Genomic DNA, 23,841 nt, shown 5'->3' on the forward strand with positions numbered 1-23,841 from the left:
TAATGAAATGTGTCAACATTTGGAAGATCAACATAATTCAGTAAACAAATATTTTCCAAATGACCAATAAATGACAATTTAAAATCAAGTGAATGAAAGATCCATTCAAAGTACAAAATAAAGATCAGTGATTTTTGTGGTATAGATATTAATATTAACAAAAATAGTTTCAAACTCCACATTGCAAGTAACCTTTAGGAAATCTCTACTGGTTGGGTTTTGGTAATACCAAAGAAGAATATGCATAATTATCTGAAAAAAGCCATTAAAAGACTCTTCTTTTCCACCTACAAATCTATATGAGGCTGGATTTTCTTCATGTACTTCAACTAAAACAACATCACTGCAAAAATTGAATGGTGAAGCAGATATGAAAATCTACCTGTCTTCTTTTTTTGTTGTTTTTTTACATTTTTAAAATTTCTTTTTATTGAAGTTCACTTGCCAACATATAGTAGCTCCAAAAGTAGCTCCAAAAGCTACTGCCCTGTTAAGCCAGACACGTAAAATGTAAAACAATTTCACCCTTATTAAACTTCTTTTGTTTTTGGAATATAGTTATTTTTCATGAAAAAAAGTCTTTATTTAACATGTAATTGGGTTATTATTGTTAGTTTTGAGGCAATTAATAGTTTAAATTTTTCTGTCCTAATTCTTTTTTTTTTTTTTTTTCTGTCCTAATTCTAATATGGTAACTTTCGATAGATACAATTCCCATAAACAGAAGCTCTTTAGGGGTAAATTTTTCTGTCCTAATTCTAATATGGTAACTTTCGATAGATACAATCCCCATAAACAGAAGCTCTTTAGGGGACCTCAATTTTAAAAACATTAAGAAACCTCTTGAAAATAAAGTTCAAGAACTCCTATAATAGAGGTTTCTTTCTAATACATATAAAAAGGGATTGAGGAAAGATTTCTAACTAGAAACCTATGTTTTTAATGATACGTTTTCCTATTTTCAAAAACTGGCAGAACATCCATTTGCCCCATAGAATGCAAACTCCATGTAAGGAGAACTATGTATATCTTGTTTTCCACGATTTCCCCAGTGATACAAAATCTTCACTTTTTTCAATGAAAAGTGAGAAATGTTAATTCTGAACTCAATCTATGTTTATCTAATATGAATACATGTATATACCTACGTCCCTAACATACTGTTAAATATGATGATTTGTTTTTTTAAAAAAATCAACAATCCAGGGCCGCCTGGGTGGCTGAGTGGTTGAGCATCTGCCTTTGGCTCAAGGTGGGATTTTGGGGTCCTGGGATTGAGTCCCACAGGAGCCTGCTTCTCCCTCTGCCTGTCTCTGCCTGTGTCTCTCATGAATAAATAAATAAAATCTTTAAAAAAATCAACATTCCACACTCAAGGGATAAAGTTGTTTTTTTTTTTTTTTTTTTCCTTCAAGAACCACTGACCCGGGACGCCTGGGTGGCTCAGCAGCTGAACGTCTGCCTTCAGCCCAGGGCATGATCCTGGAGTCTTAGGATCGAGTCCCACATCGGGCTCCCTGCAGGGAGTCTGCTTCTCTTTCTACCTATGTCTCTGCCTCTCTCTGTGTGTCTCTCATGAGTAAATAAAATCTTTAAAAAAAAAAAAAAAAAAAGAACCACTGACCCAAAGAGGTATAAAGACACACTAAAGAACAATTTTGTTTTGTCCCTGAAGTTGTGTTTCTCTTCATCCTTTAAATTAATGAGCTGGTCCGCAAGATTCTGCTTCATAAAATAACAAGTTAAAATAGTAAAAGAGAAGGAAGCTGAGAAGGGTATGAATTAGGAGGACCAAGCAATAGAAAAAGGCAAGATGACACTGAGCAAAGGCAAAGGAGATTTTCCACACAATCCTTTTTAAAAACTTCTGAAATTGCCAAATGACCGTTGCCCAGACAAAATGAGTCCTTAACCAAGTCACTAATAAAAGGTGTCCACATACCTGGCATTTCTTAAGCTCCCGCTTCAGCTGGAGAACCGTGATGTGTGGAGGCCCGTCCTCCAGGCTGCCGATGCCATGGCTCCTGGTGAAGGAGGTGAAAACCGCCTTCCTGACCTCCTGCGTCATGTTAAACCACTCCTGTAATTTATGTTGCTGCTTTGGGTTCAATCTGACAGCATCCTTTAAGTCCACCAGGAAGGTAAAGGCTTCCTCTATACAATTCTGGTAACTCAGACACTCTCCTTGTAGCTGAGCTACTTGCTCCTCTAGAGAATGGATCCTATTTTTATCAAGAGTCCCCTCTTGATGGGTCTGGCAGGCTTGGCCGATGCTAGCCTGTTGGCTTTGCAAAGCTTCTCGAAGCAACTTGATTTCAAATTCCATTTCGTCCATTCGGTCTGATTCAGGGCTGAAGTTTAAGGTGGGTTTGTTTCTAATGTTGCGTGCTCTGTTGGCATATTTGAGGGAATTTAAGGACTCATCGAAATCTGAGGAGGATGGGCTGACACAAGTGATCATGACAGTCTTGGCACTGCCTCCCAGGGAATCTTTCAGAAGCCGGGTAATTTTAGCATCTCTATATGGAATATGTGAACTCTTCCTACGGGGGTCACCCAGAGCGCTGATTACATTTCCTAATGCCAGCAACCCACTGTTGATCTGAATGGATTCTTTGAACCGTTCACCAGTATTCCCTGTTTTGGTTACTCTTTCTGAGCCAGCCAAGTCCACAAAGTGGAACTTTGAAACAATCTGCCGACGGGAATACCACGATCCGTCTTTAGCTGCCTCGATGTTTTTCTCCACTTGACAAATGGTGATTGTAAAAATTGCATGTGATCTACTGGAGTGCTCGTTCATTTGGGTGGTACCTGTGTGCCTGGCTGCATTCCCCATCTCCAGGAGACTCATCACTTCATCTGCACTCTCCACCTGGCATTCTTTGGCCCCAACAATCACTTAAAACAGCAAGTTTTTAAACCAAATTTTAATCAAAACCCAGTTAGGTTAAATTACCCATACAACAGTTACTATTTGATAAACTACAAAAGCTAAGAAAATCTTTTTTAAAAAAATCAATAGTATTTCGGGATCCCTGGGTGGCTTAGCGATTTAGCACCTGCCTTCAGCCCAGGGCGTGATCCTGGAGTCCCAGGATTGAGTCCCACATCAGGCTCCCTGCATAGAACCTGCTTCTCCTTCTGCCTGTGTCTTTGCCTCTCTCTCTCTCTGTGTCCCTCATGAATGAATAAATAAAATCTTTAAAAAAAAAAATCAATAGCATTTCAAACAATAGTAACATCAGCAAAATCATTACATAATTTTAGATGATTTCCCAAAGGAACTATTTTAATAGCACTCATTTGGATATTTATATTCTAAAAGAAGTAATATATATCTGGTTTATTTGGAGTCACACTCAATTCTTTAAGATGACTGACAAAAGAAAAACTCTTTATTCCAGTATTTTGACTTGTAGAGTCTAAAAAACTTATTTTAAAAAATAGGTTATACATATAATTCAAAAGAATTAATCAGTAGTAGATTAATTAAAAGAAATTAGTGTCTGAGTTTTGTTAATATTCAAGCCATCCTTAGGTTTAAGGTTTTTGGTATTGTGTAGTCATAACTAATGATAAATGACAAATTTCAGTATAAATAAAATTGGTTATTTGTTTTAAAAACAGGTCTGAAAAAAAATTAAAAAAAAATAAAAACAAGTCTGCCCTACATAATAGCAGAGTACAAGGTAAACAAATATGATGGCAATTCAAAAAAGGCAAAGTTTCTATTTCAAGAACAGAGTAAGAACCAAAAATAAACCAAAGCTTACTACCCACATGATTTATTTTTATCCAAACATACTTCAAAACAAAATAGGTGGATTTAGGATTTGAATCAGAACAGTAAAGCTCCTGAGTCTGTACTTGAATTACAGTGTCATGTTTCCTCTTCAGTCAGATCCTGTTATGTCACTGTTTTCTTGAAAAATAATCATTTTGCTTTCATTATTTCCAACATGACACCTTTTTTAAACAACCTAGTATATTTAAGTTCTAAAGTACCTATACTACAAACAGGGAATGCTATAATACAATCTACTATAAAATATAACAATGTAACTATAAATCAAAGGATAACTTTCATAAATTTTTGTTAGGCTGTGGCTTAGCACTATCTTTGGTCCTCAAACCCATCTGCAAATTACCTGGAAGCTTTATAAAAGAGAAAGTACCAATGCCCAGGCCCCATCCCAGACAAATCCATCAGAATTTCTGAAAAGTAGGGCCTAGCTATCAATATTTCGTAAAAAGCTTCAACGGTGAAACTAATTGTGCAGCATCCAGGTTGGATACCAACCACTGCTTTACACAGAGGAACTAAATAAATATGTCAAACAAATACATCTGGGTTGTGAGTAGAACATTATATAAGACACATGGCAATATGTCATAAGACAAATTGTGCATCTTTCCAAAACTTTTGCAGAATTGATATTAGTTACGAGTTTATCAGGAGTGATAGTGTATATTTCTGCATTATTTATTTTACAATAAACATGTTATTTTTGTATTTTCTTAACAAAAGATAAAAAACATTCAATAATTACATTTTATACGATATAGAAGTTCAAAAAATTGGCCTGAAACTATAAACTTTACTAAATTATCTATTAAAACCATAAACTACGATGTGTGCTTTCTTTCTAAAAAACAAGACAAAAACCAGTTTCTCCAAACATCCAGGAATGCCAGGGCTTCCAAGACAAGGCCAAGAAGTCGACAAACTTCACTGTCCCCTGTAGGCAGTCTCAATAATGTTATTTTTCTATTTTTCTAACTGCTAAGATATTCCCCCAAGGAATTAGTCACTCCTTGGGCAGGATCCTCTATCTCCAAGAAGGGTTCTACCTAAGTATCTTTTCTAAGAGAGAGAAACACATCCATGTCAGTGTTATTAATAATAATGAAAATAGCTAAAATGTCCAACAATGGAATATTAAATGTTAAAGACTGTTTGGAATATGTCCTGAAGCTGAATTCAATCACATCTATTTGCTAATGGAGGCTATCAGTTCAATAGGCTACTTTATACCTGTGTTTCCTTTTTCATCTTCTCGGATGTGAAGATCCTTCATAGATGTTTCCAATTCTAGAAGATCTTTTAGGTCTTCCTTGTATACTTCTATATAAGACACTTTAATATCAAAATCAATGCTAGGATTTTCAGAGATGTTTTGAAATATTTCTTGGATAGCTCGAGGAATGATACCCTTTTGACCCTCCACAACTGAAGCTAAAAATTTAAAGAAAGAAAGTACATCTGAAAATTAAAATATAAGAAATGCTAAAATCCAAAATGTATGATATATTTTCATACATATCTATATTACTGATTTTTAAAAACCATAACTGCAAAATTCATGTGTGAAAGTTTCCACAATTTTTTTTTAAAGATTTTATTTATTTATCAATGAAAGACAGAGAGAGAGAGAGAGAGAGAGGCAGAAACACAGGCAGAGGGAGAAGCAGGCTCCATGCAGGGAGCCTGATGTGGGACTCAATTCCCGGACTCCAGGATCACACCCTGGGCCTGGCGCTAAACTGCTGAGCCACCCAGGAATCCCCAGTTTCCACAATTTTTTTTAAAGATTTATTTATTTATTTATTCAGAGAGAGAGAGAGAGAGAGAGAGAAAGAGGAGAGTCACAGGCAGAGGGAGAAGCAGGCTCCATGCAGGAAGCCCGACGTGGGACTCATTCCAGGTCTCCAGGATCACACCCCGGGGTGCAGGCGGCGCTAAACCGCTGCGCCACCGGGGCTGCCCAGTTTCCACAATTTTTAGAAACATTAAATACAGTCTAATACATTCAGAAGGCAAATTACCACATGACCACGAAGAGTCATAAGTTCGAAAAATATTTAATAATATGTGAAAATGCTCACAATATAAAGTGAAAAAAATAAGATGCAATGTTATATGTAGAATTGCAAGTGTATTACAAAAAATTTATATGTAAGAAAAGCTAAAATCCAAAATTTATAATATATTTTCATACATATCTGTATTACTAATTTTTAAAAACCATAAACTGTAAAATTCATGTGTGAAAGTTTCCACAATTTTTAAAAATAGTTTAAAATTTTTAAATAAGTAAATGAACAAATTGAGACTTCAGGTTAAATAAGCTAGGCCAATTTAGAAATCTACCTACCATCTGTGGCATTATTCCATGGAAAATATATTCCAAGTTATAAAAAGTTGGCTTTGCAAATAACCTTAAAAATAACTTGCTTCCAAGTTGAAAATTACCAATGTTTAGATCTTGGGCAGCATCCTAAAATTCCAAACATCTATTAACTTGGACTGCCTTTCACCTAATTTAAGATGCAAGACTGCCATCATGTGGCAAGGAAAGGAAGCTGTAAGTTTTTCTAACACAAAGGAATAAATGAAGACTGGAGATTACTTTTTTTTTTTTTTAAGATTTCTTTCACAGAGAGAGTATGTGTGAGTGGGGGAGGGGCAGAGAGAGAGAAAGAGAGAGAGAGAAAGGAAGCACTTCCTGCTGAGTGTGAGTGGACAGGGGCCTCCCTCTCAGATGATGCCCTGAGATCATGACCTGAGCAGAAATCGAGTCTGTCACTTAACGACTGAGCCACCCAGGCGCCCCTGAAGATTCCTTTTTGAGAGTTTCCAGGAACTTGCCAACAGCTTTATGTATTAATTACAGTACAATATACACATTGTAGATTAGCGAGAATTTAAGGCTAAATCAAAATATCTCATTCATTTCCCACTCCAACAGAAAACAAAGCACAAAAATTTAAAACTTATCAAAACGCTGAATTTCAAATAATATTTATAACAAAGCTTCAATACGTATTTTAGTAACCCAAATATCACATTTTCAATGTTGCACGTACATTCCTGAGATAAACTGCTTCAGAGAGAAATTGTAAAGTTTTATATTTTAACAGTCATTATTTAGCTATTATATGTTATTTAAAGAACACACAAGAGTTTCTAGAAAATGTTATGCCTGGTACAGGTCAGCAAACCCAAAGTTCTGAGAAGTAGGAAGATGAATATTAGTAATAAAGTACCATATTGAAAAATAAGAGATTATTATTCTGCCACAGTGCCTAGCATGGTACCTTAGACACTACAAATGCTCGGTAAGCTATTTATTAGAGGAAAAAACAGCATTATTTAAAAATTAAACAGCAGGGCAGCTGGGTGGCTCAGTCAGTTAAGCATCTGCCTTTGGCTCAGGTCATGATCCCAAAGTCCTAGGATGAAGCCCATGTCTGGCTTCCTGCTCAGCGGGGAGTCTGTTTCTCCCTCTCCCTCTATGCTTTCTTTCTCTCACAAATAAATAAATAAATAAATCTTTTTTTAAAAATCAAACAGCAGATGACTGACCCAGAATTGGTGTCCTTAACAACCTGGGAAATAAAAAATGTTTACCAATTTCACTAATACACCAAGAAATGTAACTTCAAACAACAAAGTACAATTTTTCACCTATTAGATGACAAAAAAATATACAGATTTATAATGTCAAGTAACATTGACAGGCTTTCATGTATTGGAAATGGCTTTCATGTATTGATGGTAGGAATCTAAACTGCTACACACTTCGCTGGAGTGTGACTTGTCAATATCTATTTATATATTTTTTAAGATTTTATTTTTTTATGAGAGAGAGAGAGAGGCAGAGACACAGGCAGAGGGAGAAGCAGGCTCCATACCAGGAGCCCGACGAGGGATCAGATCAGACGAGGGACATGATCCCGGGACTCCAGGATCACGCCCTGGGCCAAAGGAAGGCTCTGAACCGCTGGGCGGCTAAGCCACCCAGGGATCCCCTCTATTTACATTTTAAATGTGCATTCCCTTTGACTCAAGAAATCCACTATAGGAATCTTTTTTATGCAAATACTAACACATTATGCAAAGTCAAATATATAAAGATATGCCCTGCAACTTTCTTATCATAGTAAAAATCAGAAACAACCTAAATGTCCCTTAATACTAGAATGGAGGAACTATGGTCCATTCAAACTGTGGAATGAGGTGAAATTCTATGACCCAAATGGGAAGAAATGAAATACTTTATATTGTTAAATGCAAAAAGAAAGTTATAAAATCACAGGTATAATAAACCATTAAACAAAACAACACTGGATCCCTGGGTGGCTCAGCGGTTTAGCACCTGCCTTTGGCCCAGGGTGCGATTCTGGAGTCCCGGGATCCAGTCCCACGTCGGGCTCCGGGCATGGAGGCTGCTTCTCCCTCCTTCTGTGTCTCTGCCCCCCCCCCCATGTCTATCATAAATAAATAAATAAATCTTTAAAAAAAATAAAAATAAAAAAATAAACAAAACAACACAAGAAAAAAACTACATGTGTGTTTCTAAAATGCCTAAAAAAATATCTAAAGATGGGGACACTCAAAATTACTAAAGGGGAAAAACAAAAACCAGCATCACAGAAATGTGACAATATTATGAAAACCTTTATGACAACAAACTGAACAACTTAGAAGAAACAAATTCCTAGAAACATATAACCTACCAAAATTAAAGAAGAAATAGAAAATTGGAACAGACCAATCACTAGCAATGAAATTGAATCAGTGATCCAAAAATTTACAAAAAAAAAAAAACAAAAACAAAAATCCAGGACCAGTCAGCTTCACAGGCAAATTCTACCAAATATTTAAAGAGTGGATACCCATTCTTCTCAGGGCACCAGGGCTCAGTTGGTTAAGCATTCAACTCTTGATTTCATGATCTTGGGGTTCTGGGATCAAATTCCAAGTTGGGGTCCCCACTCAGGAGTCAGCTTGTCTCCCTCTCCCCTCCCTCCACTCTCACTCTCTCTCTAAAATAAATATTCAAAAAAAAAAGGTTAATACCCATTCTTCTTAAACTATTCAAAAAAAAAAAAACAAGAGAAAGGAAAACTTCCAAACTCATGCTATGAAGCCAGTATCACTCTGATACCAAAACGAGATAAAGACACCACAAAAAAAAGAACTACAGGCCAATATCCCTCATGAATACAAATGCAAAAATCCTCAACAAAATATTAGTAAACCGAATCCAACAATATATTTTATTTTTAAAGATTTTATTTATTTATTCATGATAGACACATAGAGAGAGGCAGAGACACAGACAGAGGGAGCAGCAGGCTCCACGCAGGGAGCCCGATGTGGGACTCAGTCCCAGGACTCCAGGATCACGACCGGAAGCGAAGGCAGACACTCAACCGCGGAGCCACCCAGACATCCCAGCCAACAATGTATTTTAAAAAATCATATACCATGACGCATGCAAGGGCAGTTTAATATTCACAAAACAATAATGTAATACATCACATCAATAACAGAAAGTATAAAACCATATGATCATTTCAATAAATGCAGAAAAACCATTTGACAAAGTACAACATCTATTCATGATAAAAAAAACCCTTTGCGGGGATCCCTGGGTGGCTCAGCAGTTTAGCGCCTAACTTTGGCCCAGGGCGATCCTGGAGTCCCGGGATCAGGTCCTGCGTCGGGCTCCCTGCATGGAGCCTGCTTCTCCCTCCTGTGTCTCTGCCTCTCTCTCTCTCTCTCTCTCTCTCTCTATGTCTATCATGAATAAATAAATAAATCTTAAAAAAAAAAAAAAAAAAAAAAAACCTTTGCAAAGTAAGTCCATAATAAAAGGCCATCTGTGGCGCAGCGGTTTAGCGCCGCCTGCAGCCTGGGGTGTGATCCTGGCGGCCCAGGATCGAGTCCCACGTCGGGCTCCCTGCATGGAGCCTGCTTCACCCTCTGCCTCTGTGTGTGTGTGTGTGTCTCTATGAATAAATAAATAAAAATCTTTATAAATAAATAAATAAATAAATAAATAAATAAATAAATAAAGGCCATCTATGAAAAGCCCGCACCCAACATCACACTCGATGGTAAAACTCTGAGAGCTTTTCCCTTTAAGATCAGGAATAAGACAAGGATGTCCATTTCACTTTTTTCAACACAGTACTAGAAATCCTAGCCTCAGCAATTAGAAAATATAAAGAAATAAAAGGCATCCAAATTGGTAAGGAAAAAGTAAAACTATTTCCAGATGACGTGATACTATATAGAGAAAACCCTGAAGACTTCACCAAAAAAGTGTTAAAACTGATAAATGAATTCAGTAAACTCTCAGGATACAAAATCAACGTTCAGAAATCTTTGCATTCCGATACACTAATTATGAAGCAGCAGAAAGAAAATTAAACAATCCCATTTAAAATTGCACCAAAAACAATAAAATGTCTAGGAATAAACCAAATAGATGAAAGACTTGTAACTATCAACTTGAAAGCTCTAAAACACTGATGAAAGAAACTGAAGAGGACACAAAGAAATAAAGATGCTCCATGCTTATGGATTGGAAGAACAAATACTGTTAAAATGTCCATACTATCCAAAGTAATCTACATACTTAAAGCAATCCCTATCAAAATACCAACAGCATTTTTTAAAAGATTTTATTTATTTGAGAGATAGACAGACAGAAAGAGCACAAGCAGGGGTAAGGGCAGAAAGAAAAGAAGAAGCAGACTCCCTACTGAGCAGGGAGCCTGACAGGGCTAGATCCCAGGACCCTGGGATCATGACCTGAGCTGAAGGGTGAAGTTTAACCAATTGAGCCCCCCAGGCACCGCACCAACAGCATTTTCACAGAACTAGAATAAACAATCCTAAATCTGTATGGAACTACACAAGACCATGAATAGCCAACACAATCTTGAAAAAGAAAAACAAAACTGGGAATATCACAATTCCAGACTTCCAAGTTATATTACAAAACTGCAGCAACCAAAACATGGTCCTGGCACAAAACCAAACACATAAATCAATGGAACAGAATAGAAAACCCAGAAATAAACCCATAATTATATGGTCACTTAATCAACAGAGGAGGTACATTTATACAATGGGAAAAAGTCTCTTCAACAATGGTGTTGGGAAAACTAGACAGCTACACTCAAAAGAATGAAACTGGAACACCCTCTTTTACCATATACAAAAAAAATTCAAAATGGATTAAAGACCTAAATGTGAGACCTGAAATCATAAAATTCCCTACAGAGAACACAGGCAGTAATCTCTCTGACATCAGATATAGCAACATTTTTCTAGATATGTCTCCTAAGGCAAGGGAAACAAAAGCAAATGTAAACTATTGGGACTACATCCAAATACAAAGCTTCTGCACGGTGGAGGAAATAATCAACAAAACTAAAAGGCTGAATGGGAGAAGATATTTGCAAATAACATCAATATAGGGTTATTATCCAAAATTATATAAAGAACTGATACAACGTAACACCCCAAAACAAATAATCCAATTAAAAAATGGGCAGAAGACAGGAACAGACATTTCTCCAAAGAAGACATCCATGGCCAACAGACCCATGAAAAGATGCTCAACATCTCTTGTCATCAAGGAAATGAAAATCAAAACTACAATGAGGGCAGCCCGGTGGCTCAGCGGTTTAGCATCACCTTCAGCCCAGGGCGTGATCCTGGAGACCCAGGACCGAGTCCCAGATGGGCTCCCTGTATGGAGCCTGCTTCTCCCTCTGCCTGTGTCTCTCATGAATAAATAAATAAAATCTTTAAAAACAAAACTAAACTAAGCTACAATGAGATACCACCTCACATCTGTCAGAATAGCGAAAATCAAAAGCACAACAAAACAAGTGTTGGAAAGAACACAGAGAAAAAAAAAGGAACCTTCTTACACTGTTCGTGGGAATGCAAACTGGCACAGCCACTGTAGAAAACAGTATGAAGGTTCCTCATAAAGTTAAAAATAGAACTATCCTTTGGCCAGTAATTGTACTACTATTTACCCAAACTATGGGAGCAGCCCAAGTGTCTATCAATAAATAAATGGATAGGGGATCCCTGAGTGGCTCAGCAGTTTAGCGCCTGTCTTTGGCTCAGGGTGTGATTCTGGAGTCCCCGGATCGAGTCCCACATCGGGCTCCCTACATGGAGCCTGCTTCTCCCTTGGCCTCTCTTTCTGTGTGTGTGGCTCTCATGAATAAATAAATAAAATCTTTTAAAAAAATAAAATAAATGGATGGATAAAGATGTAGTGTACACACACACACACACACACACACACACACAATGGAATTATTCAGCCTTAAAAAAAAGAATGGAATCTTACCATTTGCAAGGACATGGACAGAGGTAGAATATAATGCTGAGCAAAGTAAGTCAGAGAAAAAGAGATATTTTATGATTTCACTCATATGCGGAATTTGAGGAACAAAAACAAAGGAAAAAAGAGAGAGAGAGAGAGTATGAGGAACAGGTTCCTAACTACACAGAATAAACTGATGGTTACCCAAAGGGAGGTAAGAGGGGATAGAAATTAAAGAATTCACTTACCATGATATGATGAAAAAAAATTTAAAAAGCTAAGGGAAAAAATTAAAAATCACTTCTAATGGTGTTATCAAGTATAATGTATTTTATAGCAGTTAAAATGTTTTAGGATAATAGATAAACTTAATAACTTTTTCCTTTAAGGTATTAAAATTGTACGCATGGCCTCTTAATAAAAGCAATATAGCTATAATTAAGTCACAAAGTTCTAAACATTTTAGAACTCTTATTAGTATAAAAAACATATTGAGTCTTAAACATCATTAAACATTTGCCAATAAAAAAAGGCTCGAATCCTTAAAAACACACAACTTAAAGAGTAGAAAAACTGAATTTTTTGAGATCCTAAAATAATCTACTATCTTTAATCTCCTAAATCCTGTATAACAGTGATTCTAAAAATGGGGGTGGGAGAGTATTGGGCATTTATGGCCTCTCAATTTAATCTTTGTAGTCAGGGCTTCCTCAAACCACACAACCAGCCTCCAACTCTCCCTCACAATCCCTACATGTAATAAGAAATGTTACTGAAAGTTACATTCTATATTTGAGAAGCATCAAAGTAGAAAATACATTGAGAGTCATTACACATATACAGAATACTAGCAATAATTTTAGACAATAATGCATATATATGTACAATATTCAGAAGTTTGCTTTTAGAAGAAAGATACTAATACAGTAAACAATCTCAACAGAAGACTTAGCTTTCAATCCCAGCTGTCACTAACCCTCTAACTGAACAAGTCTTTTATTGATCGCTCCATAGCTGGAGCTCCACACTTATAAATGAAGAGAAATTATTTCCAAGTTTCCTTCTAACTATAGAAAATCCTAGCGATTCCACCTTTTCCAAACTAGAATTACAAGCAGGAGAAATTATTTCCTAAAATACTCAGTATTTAAAATAGAAATCCGTATTTAGATGTGAGGTGATGATGTGTTAACTAGATTGGGGGAATCCTTTGACAACATATACATTCATCAAATCATCATGACATACACTTTAAATATGGTACAATTGTCAATTGAATCTCAATAAAATTGAAAAAGTAAAATAAAAATCTGACTTTAAAAATGGGGGAAAAAAGACAGTAAGGTGGCTTAAATTCCTCCTACTGCATCAAAGTTCTGGTCACAGGACTCTTGATTTTTTTTTTTAAGATTTTATTTATTTATTCATGAGAGAAACAGAGAGAGAGAGGCAGAGACACCCGCAGAGGGAGAAGCAGGCTCCATGCAGGGAGCCCGACGTGGGACTTGATCCCAGGTCTCCAGGATCACGCCCTGGGCTGAAGGTGGTGCTAAACCGCTGAGCTACCCCGGCTGCCCAGGAAGCTTGATTTTACAAGACTATGTAAAAGATCAATATCTGGTCATGTTAATTCATTTCTTTCTACTTTAAATTATGTTCAAAGCAACAAAGGGTTGCCAGAAGCAGGCAGTGGGGGAAATGGGTAAAGGTGGGTCAAAACATAAAAACTTCCAATTATAAGATAAAGAAGTTCTAAAGATGTAATATACAGCATGGTGACTGTAGTTAACAATACTTTATTGTATATTTGAAAATTGCTAGGGGCACCTGGGTGGCTCAGTCAGTAAAGCATCTGCCTTTCGCTCAGCTCATGATCCCAGGGTCCTAGGATCGAGCCCCACTCAGCTTCTCCCTCTCCCCCTGCTCGTGCTTGCTCTCTCATTCTTTCTCTCAAGTAAATAAAATCTTTTAAAAAGAAAAAAAGCTGCTAAAATATTAACATCTTAAAAGATCTTATCATAAGAAAAAAAATCACACATAACTATATGATGTGATCAATGTTAACTAAACTTATTGTGGTAATCGTTTTGCAATATATACATATATCATCATCATAATATATGTCTTGAACTAATATAATGTTATACATCAATTATATCTCAGTAAGACTGGAGGGGAAATGGCAAAGGGCTGAACACTAAACATTGTCTTAAACTTGTTTTCTTAAGCAAATATAATCAAATTAAATTGTTGAATGAAACTTCAATATTTAAAAGTCTTTCAAAGATGATGATCTTATTAACACATCTGATTCCTATACATTATTTCATTCAATCAATATGCTGAACACCTACAAATAAAAGTCAGTTAAGCGTCTGCCTTTGGCTCTGGTCATGATTCTGGGGGAGAGTGGGGGGGGGAATCCCTGCTCAGCAGGGAGCCGGTTTCTCCCTCTGCCCCTCTCTCCACTCATGCTCACTCTCTCTCAAATAATTAAATAAAATCTTTTAAAAAAAGTATGAGAATCTTACCAACATGGCCTCCTCCAATGGTGTAGGTCTTCCCAGATCCAGTTTGTCCATAGGCAAAAACGGTTGCATTATAGCCCTCAATGAGTGACAACACTAGTGGTTTTATACACGTATTATAAACTTGATCTTGAGTGGAATTTTTGCCAAAAACAAAATCAAAAGTAAAGACTCTATCTCTCCCAATGATAATTTGCTGGGTATTTGGAATAACTCTCACACAAGCTTGATGATTATGAAGAACTTCTTTGCACAGCAGAGGTCGGATTCTTACAGCAACTTTTACTGGTATTTCTTCCATAGCAGCTTAGATTTTACTAAATAACTTTCCATTAAATATTCAGTATCTAGCGTGAGAAATTTCCATTTTATGTAAGATCTGGACTCCTGTGTACCAAAATAAAAACAAAATTTAATTATGTACTTCTCTATCTTAATAAACTAACCACCTTCTAAAACAAAATCAGTTAAAACAGGTTTTGTTCCAAAATGAGATAGTTACAACAAGTAAATCTATCTTGTAAAACTATACCTATAATTTACAGATGAAATGATATGAAATGTCCGATTTTCTGTAAAACAATCTAAAGGGTATGGGCCATGAGTTGGTAAATGGTGAAGCTAAAAAAAAAAAAAAATGATGAAGCTAAGCTGTATGCATGGAATTCCATCATGCCACTCTCTACAGCAGTAATATGTTTCCCAGTTCCCAGTTTAATATTAAATTAAATATTTAATAACTGGAGAGTTAGAAAATTGAGGCAAGGAAATAACTGAGTAATTATATACATGTGCTGAAATGCTATTAGATTTTATAGCTGTATCTCTTTGCTACAAATATTAAAAGTAAATCCAAGAAAACAGCTTTAACAATTTCCATAATGTAACTTTAAATCAATTTTTTTAAATAAAACTAATTGAAAAAATGCTTTTCTATTCCTAACTTATGTTGTACTTGTTTCTGAAAATCGCTGGAAGAACATTAAACTGGTAGCTATATTTACAATGAATCTGAAAAATAAATTAAGAAAACAATTCCATTTATAGTAGCATCAAAAAGGATAAAATACGGGCAGCCCAGGTGGCTCAGTGGTTTGGTGCTGCCTTTCGATCCTGGAGACTCGGGATCGAGTCCCACGTCAGGCTCCCTACATGGAGCCTGCTTCTCCTTCTGCCTGTGTCTCCGCCTCTCTCTCTCTCTCTCTCTCTCTGTGTGTGTCATGAATGGATAAATAAAATCTTTTTTAAAAGAAGGATAAAATACTTAGAAATAACTTTACTAAAATACATGTAAAACTTACACTCTGAAGACTATAAAATATTGTTAGGAAAGAAAATCTAAATAAATGGAAAAACATCTCATGTTCATGAAAGACTTAACATTTTTTAAATGACAGTATCCTCTAATTTATCTACAGATTCAATGCAACTCCTATCAAAATCCCAGCTGATTTATTTGCCAGAATTGACAAACTGATCCTAAAAATCTTTTTTAAGATTTTATTCATTGATTGATCTAAAATTCATACAGAAATTCAAGGGACACAGTTTAGCTAAAATATTGAAAAAGAACAAAGTCGGAGGACACACTTCCCCAATTCTAAAACCAAGCAACAGTAATCAAGACAGTATGGTACTAGTATAAGACAAACTTAAAACCAATGGAAAAGAACTGAGAATCCAAAAATAAATCCTTGTATTTATGGGCAAATGATTCTTAACAAGAGCGCCAAGACAATTCGATGGGGGCAAAAACAGACTTTTCAACAAATGTTCATGAGATAACTGGATATTCACATGCGTAAGAATGAAACTGGACTCCTACATCATACACAGAAGTTAATTCAAAATCGTTCACAGACCTAAGTGTAAGAGCTAAAACTCTTAGAAGAAAACATAAGGGTAACTCTTGGTAACCTTGGGTTTGGCAGTGGTTTCTCAGGTGTAACACTAAAAGCAAAAGCAATAAACTTTATAAGGAAAAACAGAAGAAATGGATTTAATAAAATTTAAAAGTTTTGTTTCTCAAAGATATGAAAAATGGCTAATAAGCACATGCAAAGATGCCCAAAATGATTAGCCAGCAGGGAAATGCAATCAAACCCACAATGAGGTATCATGTCACACTTGTCAGAACAGCTAGAATCAAAAAGGTGAGAAATAACAAGTGTTAGCAAGGATGTAGAGAAAAAGGGAATCTTCAAGCGTGACTGGTGGGAATGTAAACTAGTGCAGCCACTCTGGAGAACAGTATGGAGGTGCCTCAAAACATTAAAAATAGAACTACCTTATGATCCCCTAATCATCGCACTACTGGATATTTTACCCAAAGAATACGAAAACACTAACTGAAAAGATATATGTACCACTATGTTTATTAGCATCATTTACAATAGCCAAGATATGGAAGCAACCCAAGCATCTATCAATAAATGAATGGATAAAGAAGATGTGGCACATATATATGTATACATGTATGCAATGGAATATTATTCATAAAAATGAATGAAATCTTGCTGTTTTTTAACAACATGGATGGACCTAGAGGGTATTATGCTAAGTAAAATAAGTCAGAGAAAGACAAATACCATGGTTTTTTCTTTCTTTTTAATGTTTATTTATTTATTTAAAGTAATCTCTACACCCAGTGTGGGGCTCAAGTCTCATGTGAGACTAAGAATTGCATGTCCCACAGACTGAGCCAGCCAGGTGTCCCCCATATGGTTTCCCTTATATATGGAATCTAAAAAACAAAACAAACAAATTAATAAAAAGCAGAATCAGACCCATAAATAAAGAGAACTGATGGTGGCCAGAGGGTAGTAGGTTGGGGGGGATGGGCAAAATGGGTGAAGGGGAGTGGGAGATGGTCTTCCAGTTACGAAATGAATGAGTCGCAGGGATAAAAAGTACAGGATAAGGTGAATGGTATTGTAATAGCATTATATGGTAACACAGGTTAGCTGTGCTTATGGTGAGCATAGCATACCATACAGACTTGTCTCTACACCTGAAACTAATCTAACAGTGTGTGTCAAATACACTTCAATTTTTAAAAAGATGGATATTAATATATCCAATTTTTTAAAAAGATTTTATTTATTTATTTGGCAGAGAGAGAGAGACAGTGTGCGCACAAGTACACAGAGCAGCCAGCAAAGGGAGAGGGAGAAGCAGACTCCCCGCTGAGCAGGGAGCCTGATGCAGGGACTCGATCCCAGAACTCTGGGATCATGATCTGAGCCAAAGGCAGATGCCCAACTGACTGAGCCACCCAGGTACCCTTTAAAAATGTTTTTAAAAGACAGATCAAAACAAGTGTTGGTGAGAATGTTTAGAATATGGAACCTTCACATACTCCAGATGGAAATGTAAAATGATGCAACTAACTTTGAAAAAGAGTCTGGCAGTTCCTCAAAAAGTCAAAACATAGTTATCATTTGACCCAGAAACTCCACTCTTGAGGTATATACCCAAGAGAAATAAAAACATATGTTTTCATTAAAACTTGTACATGAATATTCAGTTTGCGCTGGATAAAGTTTACACCATATAAAAGATAAAAAGAAAATGTAACAAGTAGTCTTGATAATGTTTAAATGCAGATAATGAAAAAATAATCAGTTCAGGATGTGGCTGGGCTCTTTGTAGAAGGGGAGTCTTGCATAGTATCATTAAGTACGTAGTAGACTTTTTTTTTTATTTTTTTATTTATTTATGATAGTCACACACACACAGAGAGAGAGAGAGAGAGAGCGAGAGACAGAGACACAGGCAGAGGGAGAAGCAGGCTCCACGCACCGGGAGCCCGACGTGGGATTGGATCCCGGGTCCCCAGGATCGCGCCCTGGGCCAAAGGCAGGCGCTAAACCGCTGCGCCACCCAGGGATCCCACGTAGTAGACTATTAATAGACTAAAATAACATTTTCAGCCTTTGCTATGGAAATGTTAATAAAGACATATTTATTTATTTTTTTTAATAAAGACATATTTAATAAAAGACTCTGCAGCAGTATAATTATAATTTTGTGAGTGGACATTATAATTTTGTGCATTATAATTTTGTGAGTGGACAGTCTGAAAGGGATCAAATAACAAATACATCACTGTACTAAAAGCCCACTGAGAGTAAAAACAATATCAGCTCCCTTGGGCTGCAAAATCCCAGCGTCAACATGCTATATTTAATGGTCACAACAAAGAGATGCACCTAACCTTACCAGTTTTAATCATTCTCGTTAGAATCAGCTGTGAAAAAATATTCCTATATATGAAGTAACTTTTCTTGGATCCTAAAGGACTCCACAATCACTTGGAAACTCTCCCAAATAAACAAGGATGCTCTGTGAGTTGATTCTTCCAAATGCCCCTAAACATGTAACATTTGAAGTCTTCATTAAACAGATTATTTTTTAAGCCATCACATTAAAACAAAAGTCATGGTCTATCTTAAGCCAAACATAAGTACTTCCAACAAAACTGCTAATAAAAGATGAAGTGTAAGTGGGATATTTCCACTTTCTTGGTTTTTATAATGGGAAAGTTTTGCTACAAGGGCAAAAGAAATTCTATCTATTCTAATAAATAAGGGCCCCCAAACCTATGGATTGCAAAAAGTTAATATTCGAGAAGAATTCAAGCATTAAAAAATCCGTAACAATCTTTAGAGTTTGATCAATTGCAGTCATCAGAAGCGGATGTCACCAATAAATTTAAGAAGGGTGATATTTAGGCAGACTGAATGGAGTTTTGAAATATGAGAAAGACGAGAGAATCTTAGATCACTGATGCCATGTCACTGATAAAAAGAAGTGTCTCCAAATACTGCTGCCATCCAGTGCCCATGGTTTTTCAGTGGTAGTGGTTGTCTAAAAATTGTGGTTTGCTAATAATGTTAACGTAGGAAACTTCCCAGCAAATGAATGGACAATGAGTCGCACAAGTATCTGAGAAAAGGTTCCAAATGCATAAATAACTAGACAGAGAATAGAGGCAGTAAAGTGGAAAAACAAAACCTGGAGAGGACGAAGTGTTATCTAAAAGGTGTTTCAAAGTACGAACTCGGACACCCTTTCTTTCTCAATCACATCTGCCTCCGAGGGAGGGGACTTGCGCTTGGGTAGCACCAAAGTTTCCACGTCCGCGAGGAAAACACAAGGCCTGTGGCAAAACGAAAGCCCCTGAGGGTAGGTCTTCCCAGCGCCTCCAGCTCCCGCAGCTGGAAGCACGAGCGCCACAAACTCCGGATCGGACTTCGTGGGGTTCCGTCCGGCGCTCCCGCGGTCCCTGGTGAGGTCCCTGGACCTGTCTACCTCCAGGGGGACCCCACCTCCGACCCTTGCCCCCTCCGACGCCCGCCTCGGCTTAGCCGGCGCCCCAACCGCCCCCTCCCGCAAGCCGTCCCGCAGCGGCCCCCGACCCCCCACCCCGAGCGGCGCCCCCGCCCCCGCAACGGCGCGCTGGACAGGAAGGCGGGAGGGAGCCGCACCGCACCGGGCCCCGCCGGCCCCGCCGGCCCCGCCACTCCTGCCCACCACTCACTGACCGGCTCGAGAAAGCCCCGGTCCCCGGCGACCAGCACGACGCAGGCCTCCCCAGCTTCGCTCCGCCCGGCCGCCGCCGCCGCCGCCCCTGCCGTTCGCGCCTTTTGTTGTCGCGGGTTCTCCCGGCAACCGGCGAAGCCAGCCCCGGACGCGCCCCCTCCCGGCCGGGCGTTCCCCCGGGCCCTAGGCCCCGCCCCCCGGAGCCCCGTCTCCGAAGCCCCGCCCCCAGCAGGCCCCGCCCCCGGCAGGCCCCGCCCCCAGGAAGCGAGCGTCCCGCTTAGCTGCAGAGGCAGCTCCGACAGCCTCTCTGCGGAGCCGAAGTAACTCCCAGCTGTTTGTAAAGTGAATGTGACGAAGACTCACGTTGCGTTTCAATATTTAAGTTGCCAGTTTAAAAAAAAAGTTGCCAGTTTAGTTATTTTTATTGAAATAAAGTTCGTATAGAGTACATAAACCGCTTTAAGGTGTGCAATAGGCATTGTCAATGTTGTGCAACCATAACCCCTGCTTCCAAAACCTTTTCATCACCCCAAAAGGAAATCCCCGTGTGAGTGAGCAGTCCCTGGCAACCACTAATCAATTTTCTCTGTATGGATTTACCTGTTTGGGGCGTTTTGTATTTACCCAATCACACAATTTGTGGCCTTTTGTGTGTGGCTTTTTTTGCTAAACAATGTTTTCCTCCTCCACCCATGTTGTCACTTGTATCAGTAATTTTATTCCTTTTTATGCTGAATAATATTCCATTGTGGGATGCGTAGCTGGCTCCGTGGTTGAGCGTCTGCCTTTCGCTCAGGCTGTGATCCCAGGGTCCTGGAATCAAGTCCCGCATGGGGCTCCCTGCATGGAGCTTGCTTCTACCGCTGCCTGTGTCTCTGCCTCTCTGTCTCTGGGTCTCTCCTGAATAAATTAATAAAATCTTTTACCTCAAACCAGAATTCAGAGTCGGGCCTGACAAGAATCTACTAAGGAAAGCCATGTTGTATATTGGCCAACTGTGTGCTGGAATTGCCTGTGTTCAGAAAATTCCATTCAAGGATGTTATGAAAATGATCATCGTGAAATACTTGAGCATCGTGTCAAGGGTCAGAAGGAAAGCTGCAGTTATTATTGATGGACAGTATAATAATGGCATTTTCAGATATCATTTCTGGGCCGATGAAGTAATTGGGCTTATTTTGAAGATCAAGGATATGCAGGTTCATGTTGGTTTTGGCCTTAAGTTTAAAGACTGAAGAAGTAAATCATTTTTTGAAGGTTGATTGGGTATTGATTTTTCTTGTAATATATGTCATTAGTTTATAAAGTGACCCAATATATTAAAAAAAATAAAAAATCTTTATAAAAGATTTTATTTATTTATTCAGGAGAGACACAGAAAGAGGCAGAGACATAGGCAGAGGGAGAAGCAGGCCCCATGCAGGGAGCCAGAAGTGGGACTCGATCCCAGGTCTCCAGGATCACACCCTGGGCTGAAGGCAGGTGCTAAACCACTGAGCCACCCAGGGATCCCCCTAAATAGAATTTTTAAAAAAAAATATTCTGTTAAAAAAAATTCTGTTGTGTGGGCATGCCACATTTTATTTATCAGTTCATCATTTGATGGACATGTGCACTGTTTCCACATTTTGGCTGATACAAATAATGCTGTTAGGAATATTCATGTAGGAGTGTTTGTTTAATATCTGTCTTCAGTTCTTTTGGTATAGATCTAGGAATGGGATTGCCAGGTCATCTGGTAATTCTATGTTTAACTTTTCCAATTTAGTTTTATTTATTTCAAATATTTTATTTATTTATTTATTCATGAGAGACACAGAGAGGCAGAGACATAGGCAGAGGGAGAAGCAGGCTCCATGCAGGGAGCCCGAAGTGGGACTCAATCCGGGGACCCCAGGATCATGGCCTTGGCCAAAGGGAGGCACTCAACTGCTGAGCAACCCAGGCTTCCCTCCAATTTAGTTTTAAATGCCTCAGTGCTTCCTATTTTTAGTAGCACAATCCAAGCATTTTCTCCCAAGAGGTTTTCTTTTCATTTTTTTTCGCAGTAATCTATATGCCTAACATGGGGCTCAGAATCACAGCCCCAAGATCGAGAGTCAAACAATCTACTGCCCAAGCCAGCCAGATGCCCCTTATAATCTAAGCATTTTCACAAACCATCCCTTCTCTCATGAAACTTAATAATGAAGGTGAGAAAAAAAGCTACTTAGTTATTAAATTGAATTACAGGTATCCCCTGCTTTTCAAAATTCACACTACGGCTCTCGGCTGAATGACCTACATTACTACCTCTGTTTGCCAACTGGAAGAAATTTGAAGAGGATTTTTCGATTTTACAATAAAAGGTGAAAGCCACAATAAGGTTCAGCATTTGTTTTGCTGCCAACCCTTACAGAGGCAGTGGGCACCCCAGGAAAGGACAGTGGCCCCACCAGCCACCTTCCAGGGAACTACACTCAGCATCTGGGCAAAAAGCCCCTGTAGTTTTGAATGTATCTGTGAGCATCTGAACATCAAAGCACCTGTGACTTTGGGCACAATGACACTTTTTTTTTTTTTTTTAATCTCACCATACGGGTACTCTGACCTGCTTGGAAGAGGCCAGTGGGGCATCTTTGGAAGAACTGGGGCTCCCGTGACGAGGTGCTGGGGATGCAGCTCTATTTTTTTTTACTGAAAAAAGTTAACAGTTTATTATAATTTATTTTATTTAACAATCTAGGAAGTTCGCAGCCATCAGCAGTTCCAGTGCAATTTCAGGTGCAATTGGGAATTCAGGAATCTCTGTGGAGCTGTTAGTGTAGCGAACCTTGTAGGTAAAATACATGCATACTTTTGATAGCACATGTGAAGGGATCTCTCTAAAATTGACTTCATTAGTTTCGTTCTCAGCAAACTGACCTGGGCCACTCAACATGGCTTTTATTGTTCCGGATGTTAGTGCATGTTCTCTTTTTACAATAAACTCATGACCATCCGAAGATATCAATTTGACATACATGGCATCAGGGCCTTCACAGCCACCATAGGTTTTCTCTTCTCCATCCATTATGTTCTTACGAAATTCTACTTTACTTCGACAGGAACTTTAGTAGTTTCTCATCGGCCCTGCAGCCACCGCAGCCACCGCGCCGGCTCCCCGCGCACCGCCACAGCCCCTACTCCAGGGCCGCCCCCCCACCCCCCGGGATGCAGCTCTATTTAGAATCATCTTCATGGCCCCTGATGCTAGAATCCCACCTGCAGATAATTACCTTTGAAGTCTTAGGTGAGCAGAATTGCATATTTATTGGAATTCCAGGGAGAATGGAATGAATAACAGGAATCCTTAGGTTGTATGCTGAAAAGTGTGAAATGTAAACCCTTCCTCTCTCTCCCGCAAAATCTTCAGTAAAGTCTGTGTTGTTAACCAAGGCATTTGTGACAGAGGGTTGTCTGTAGGAACTTAAAAATATGCCAGTTTCCCACAAATGTTGAAGAGGATGCAGAGAAAAGGGAACCCTCCTACACTGTTGGTGGGAATGTGAACTGGTGCAGCCAATCTGGAAAACTGTGTGGAGGTTCCTCAAAGAGTTAAAAATAGACCTGCCCTACGACCCAGCAATTGCACTGCTGGG

The 23,841-nt window shown here is 38.3% G+C and overlaps 2 protein-coding genes across 3 annotated transcripts in view; both read right to left on the minus strand.

The window, feature by feature from the left end:
- Nucleotides 1–20,383, minus strand: part of KIF27 (kinesin family member 27) — an 85,468-nt gene extending 65,085 nt beyond the window's left edge. Inside the window, exons 1-4 of one of the 2 annotated variants that reach the window (XM_072763055.1) lie at nt 20,224–20,383; nt 14,681–15,064; nt 5,039–5,239; nt 1,943–2,901 (exon numbers count right to left, since the gene is read on the minus strand). In XM_072763055.1, coding sequence (XP_072619156.1) covers nt 1,943–2,901; nt 5,039–5,239; nt 14,681–14,978 — 1,458 coding nt within the window. In that variant the 5' untranslated portion in view covers nt 14,979–15,064; nt 20,224–20,383. The remainder of the gene's footprint in view (nt 1–1,942; nt 2,902–5,038; nt 5,240–14,680; nt 15,065–20,223) is intronic. The other variant, XM_072763064.1, reaches the window with a different exon arrangement.
- Nucleotides 20,384–22,914: 2,531 nt separating this feature from the next.
- Nucleotides 22,915–23,382, minus strand: LOC112911619 (elongin-C). Its single transcript, XM_072736841.1, has one exon. The coding sequence runs from the start codon at nt 23,271–23,273 to the stop codon at nt 22,935–22,937; it is 339 nt and encodes a 112-aa protein (XP_072592942.1). The 5' UTR covers nt 23,274–23,382; the 3' UTR covers nt 22,915–22,934.
- Between the last annotated feature and the right edge of the window lie 459 nt (nt 23,383–23,841).

Source organism: Vulpes vulpes, chromosome 1 (genome assembly GCF_048418805.1).
Source record: "Vulpes vulpes isolate BD-2025 chromosome 1, VulVul3, whole genome shotgun sequence".
Lineage (NCBI taxonomy): Eukaryota > Metazoa > Chordata > Mammalia > Carnivora > Canidae > Vulpes > Vulpes vulpes.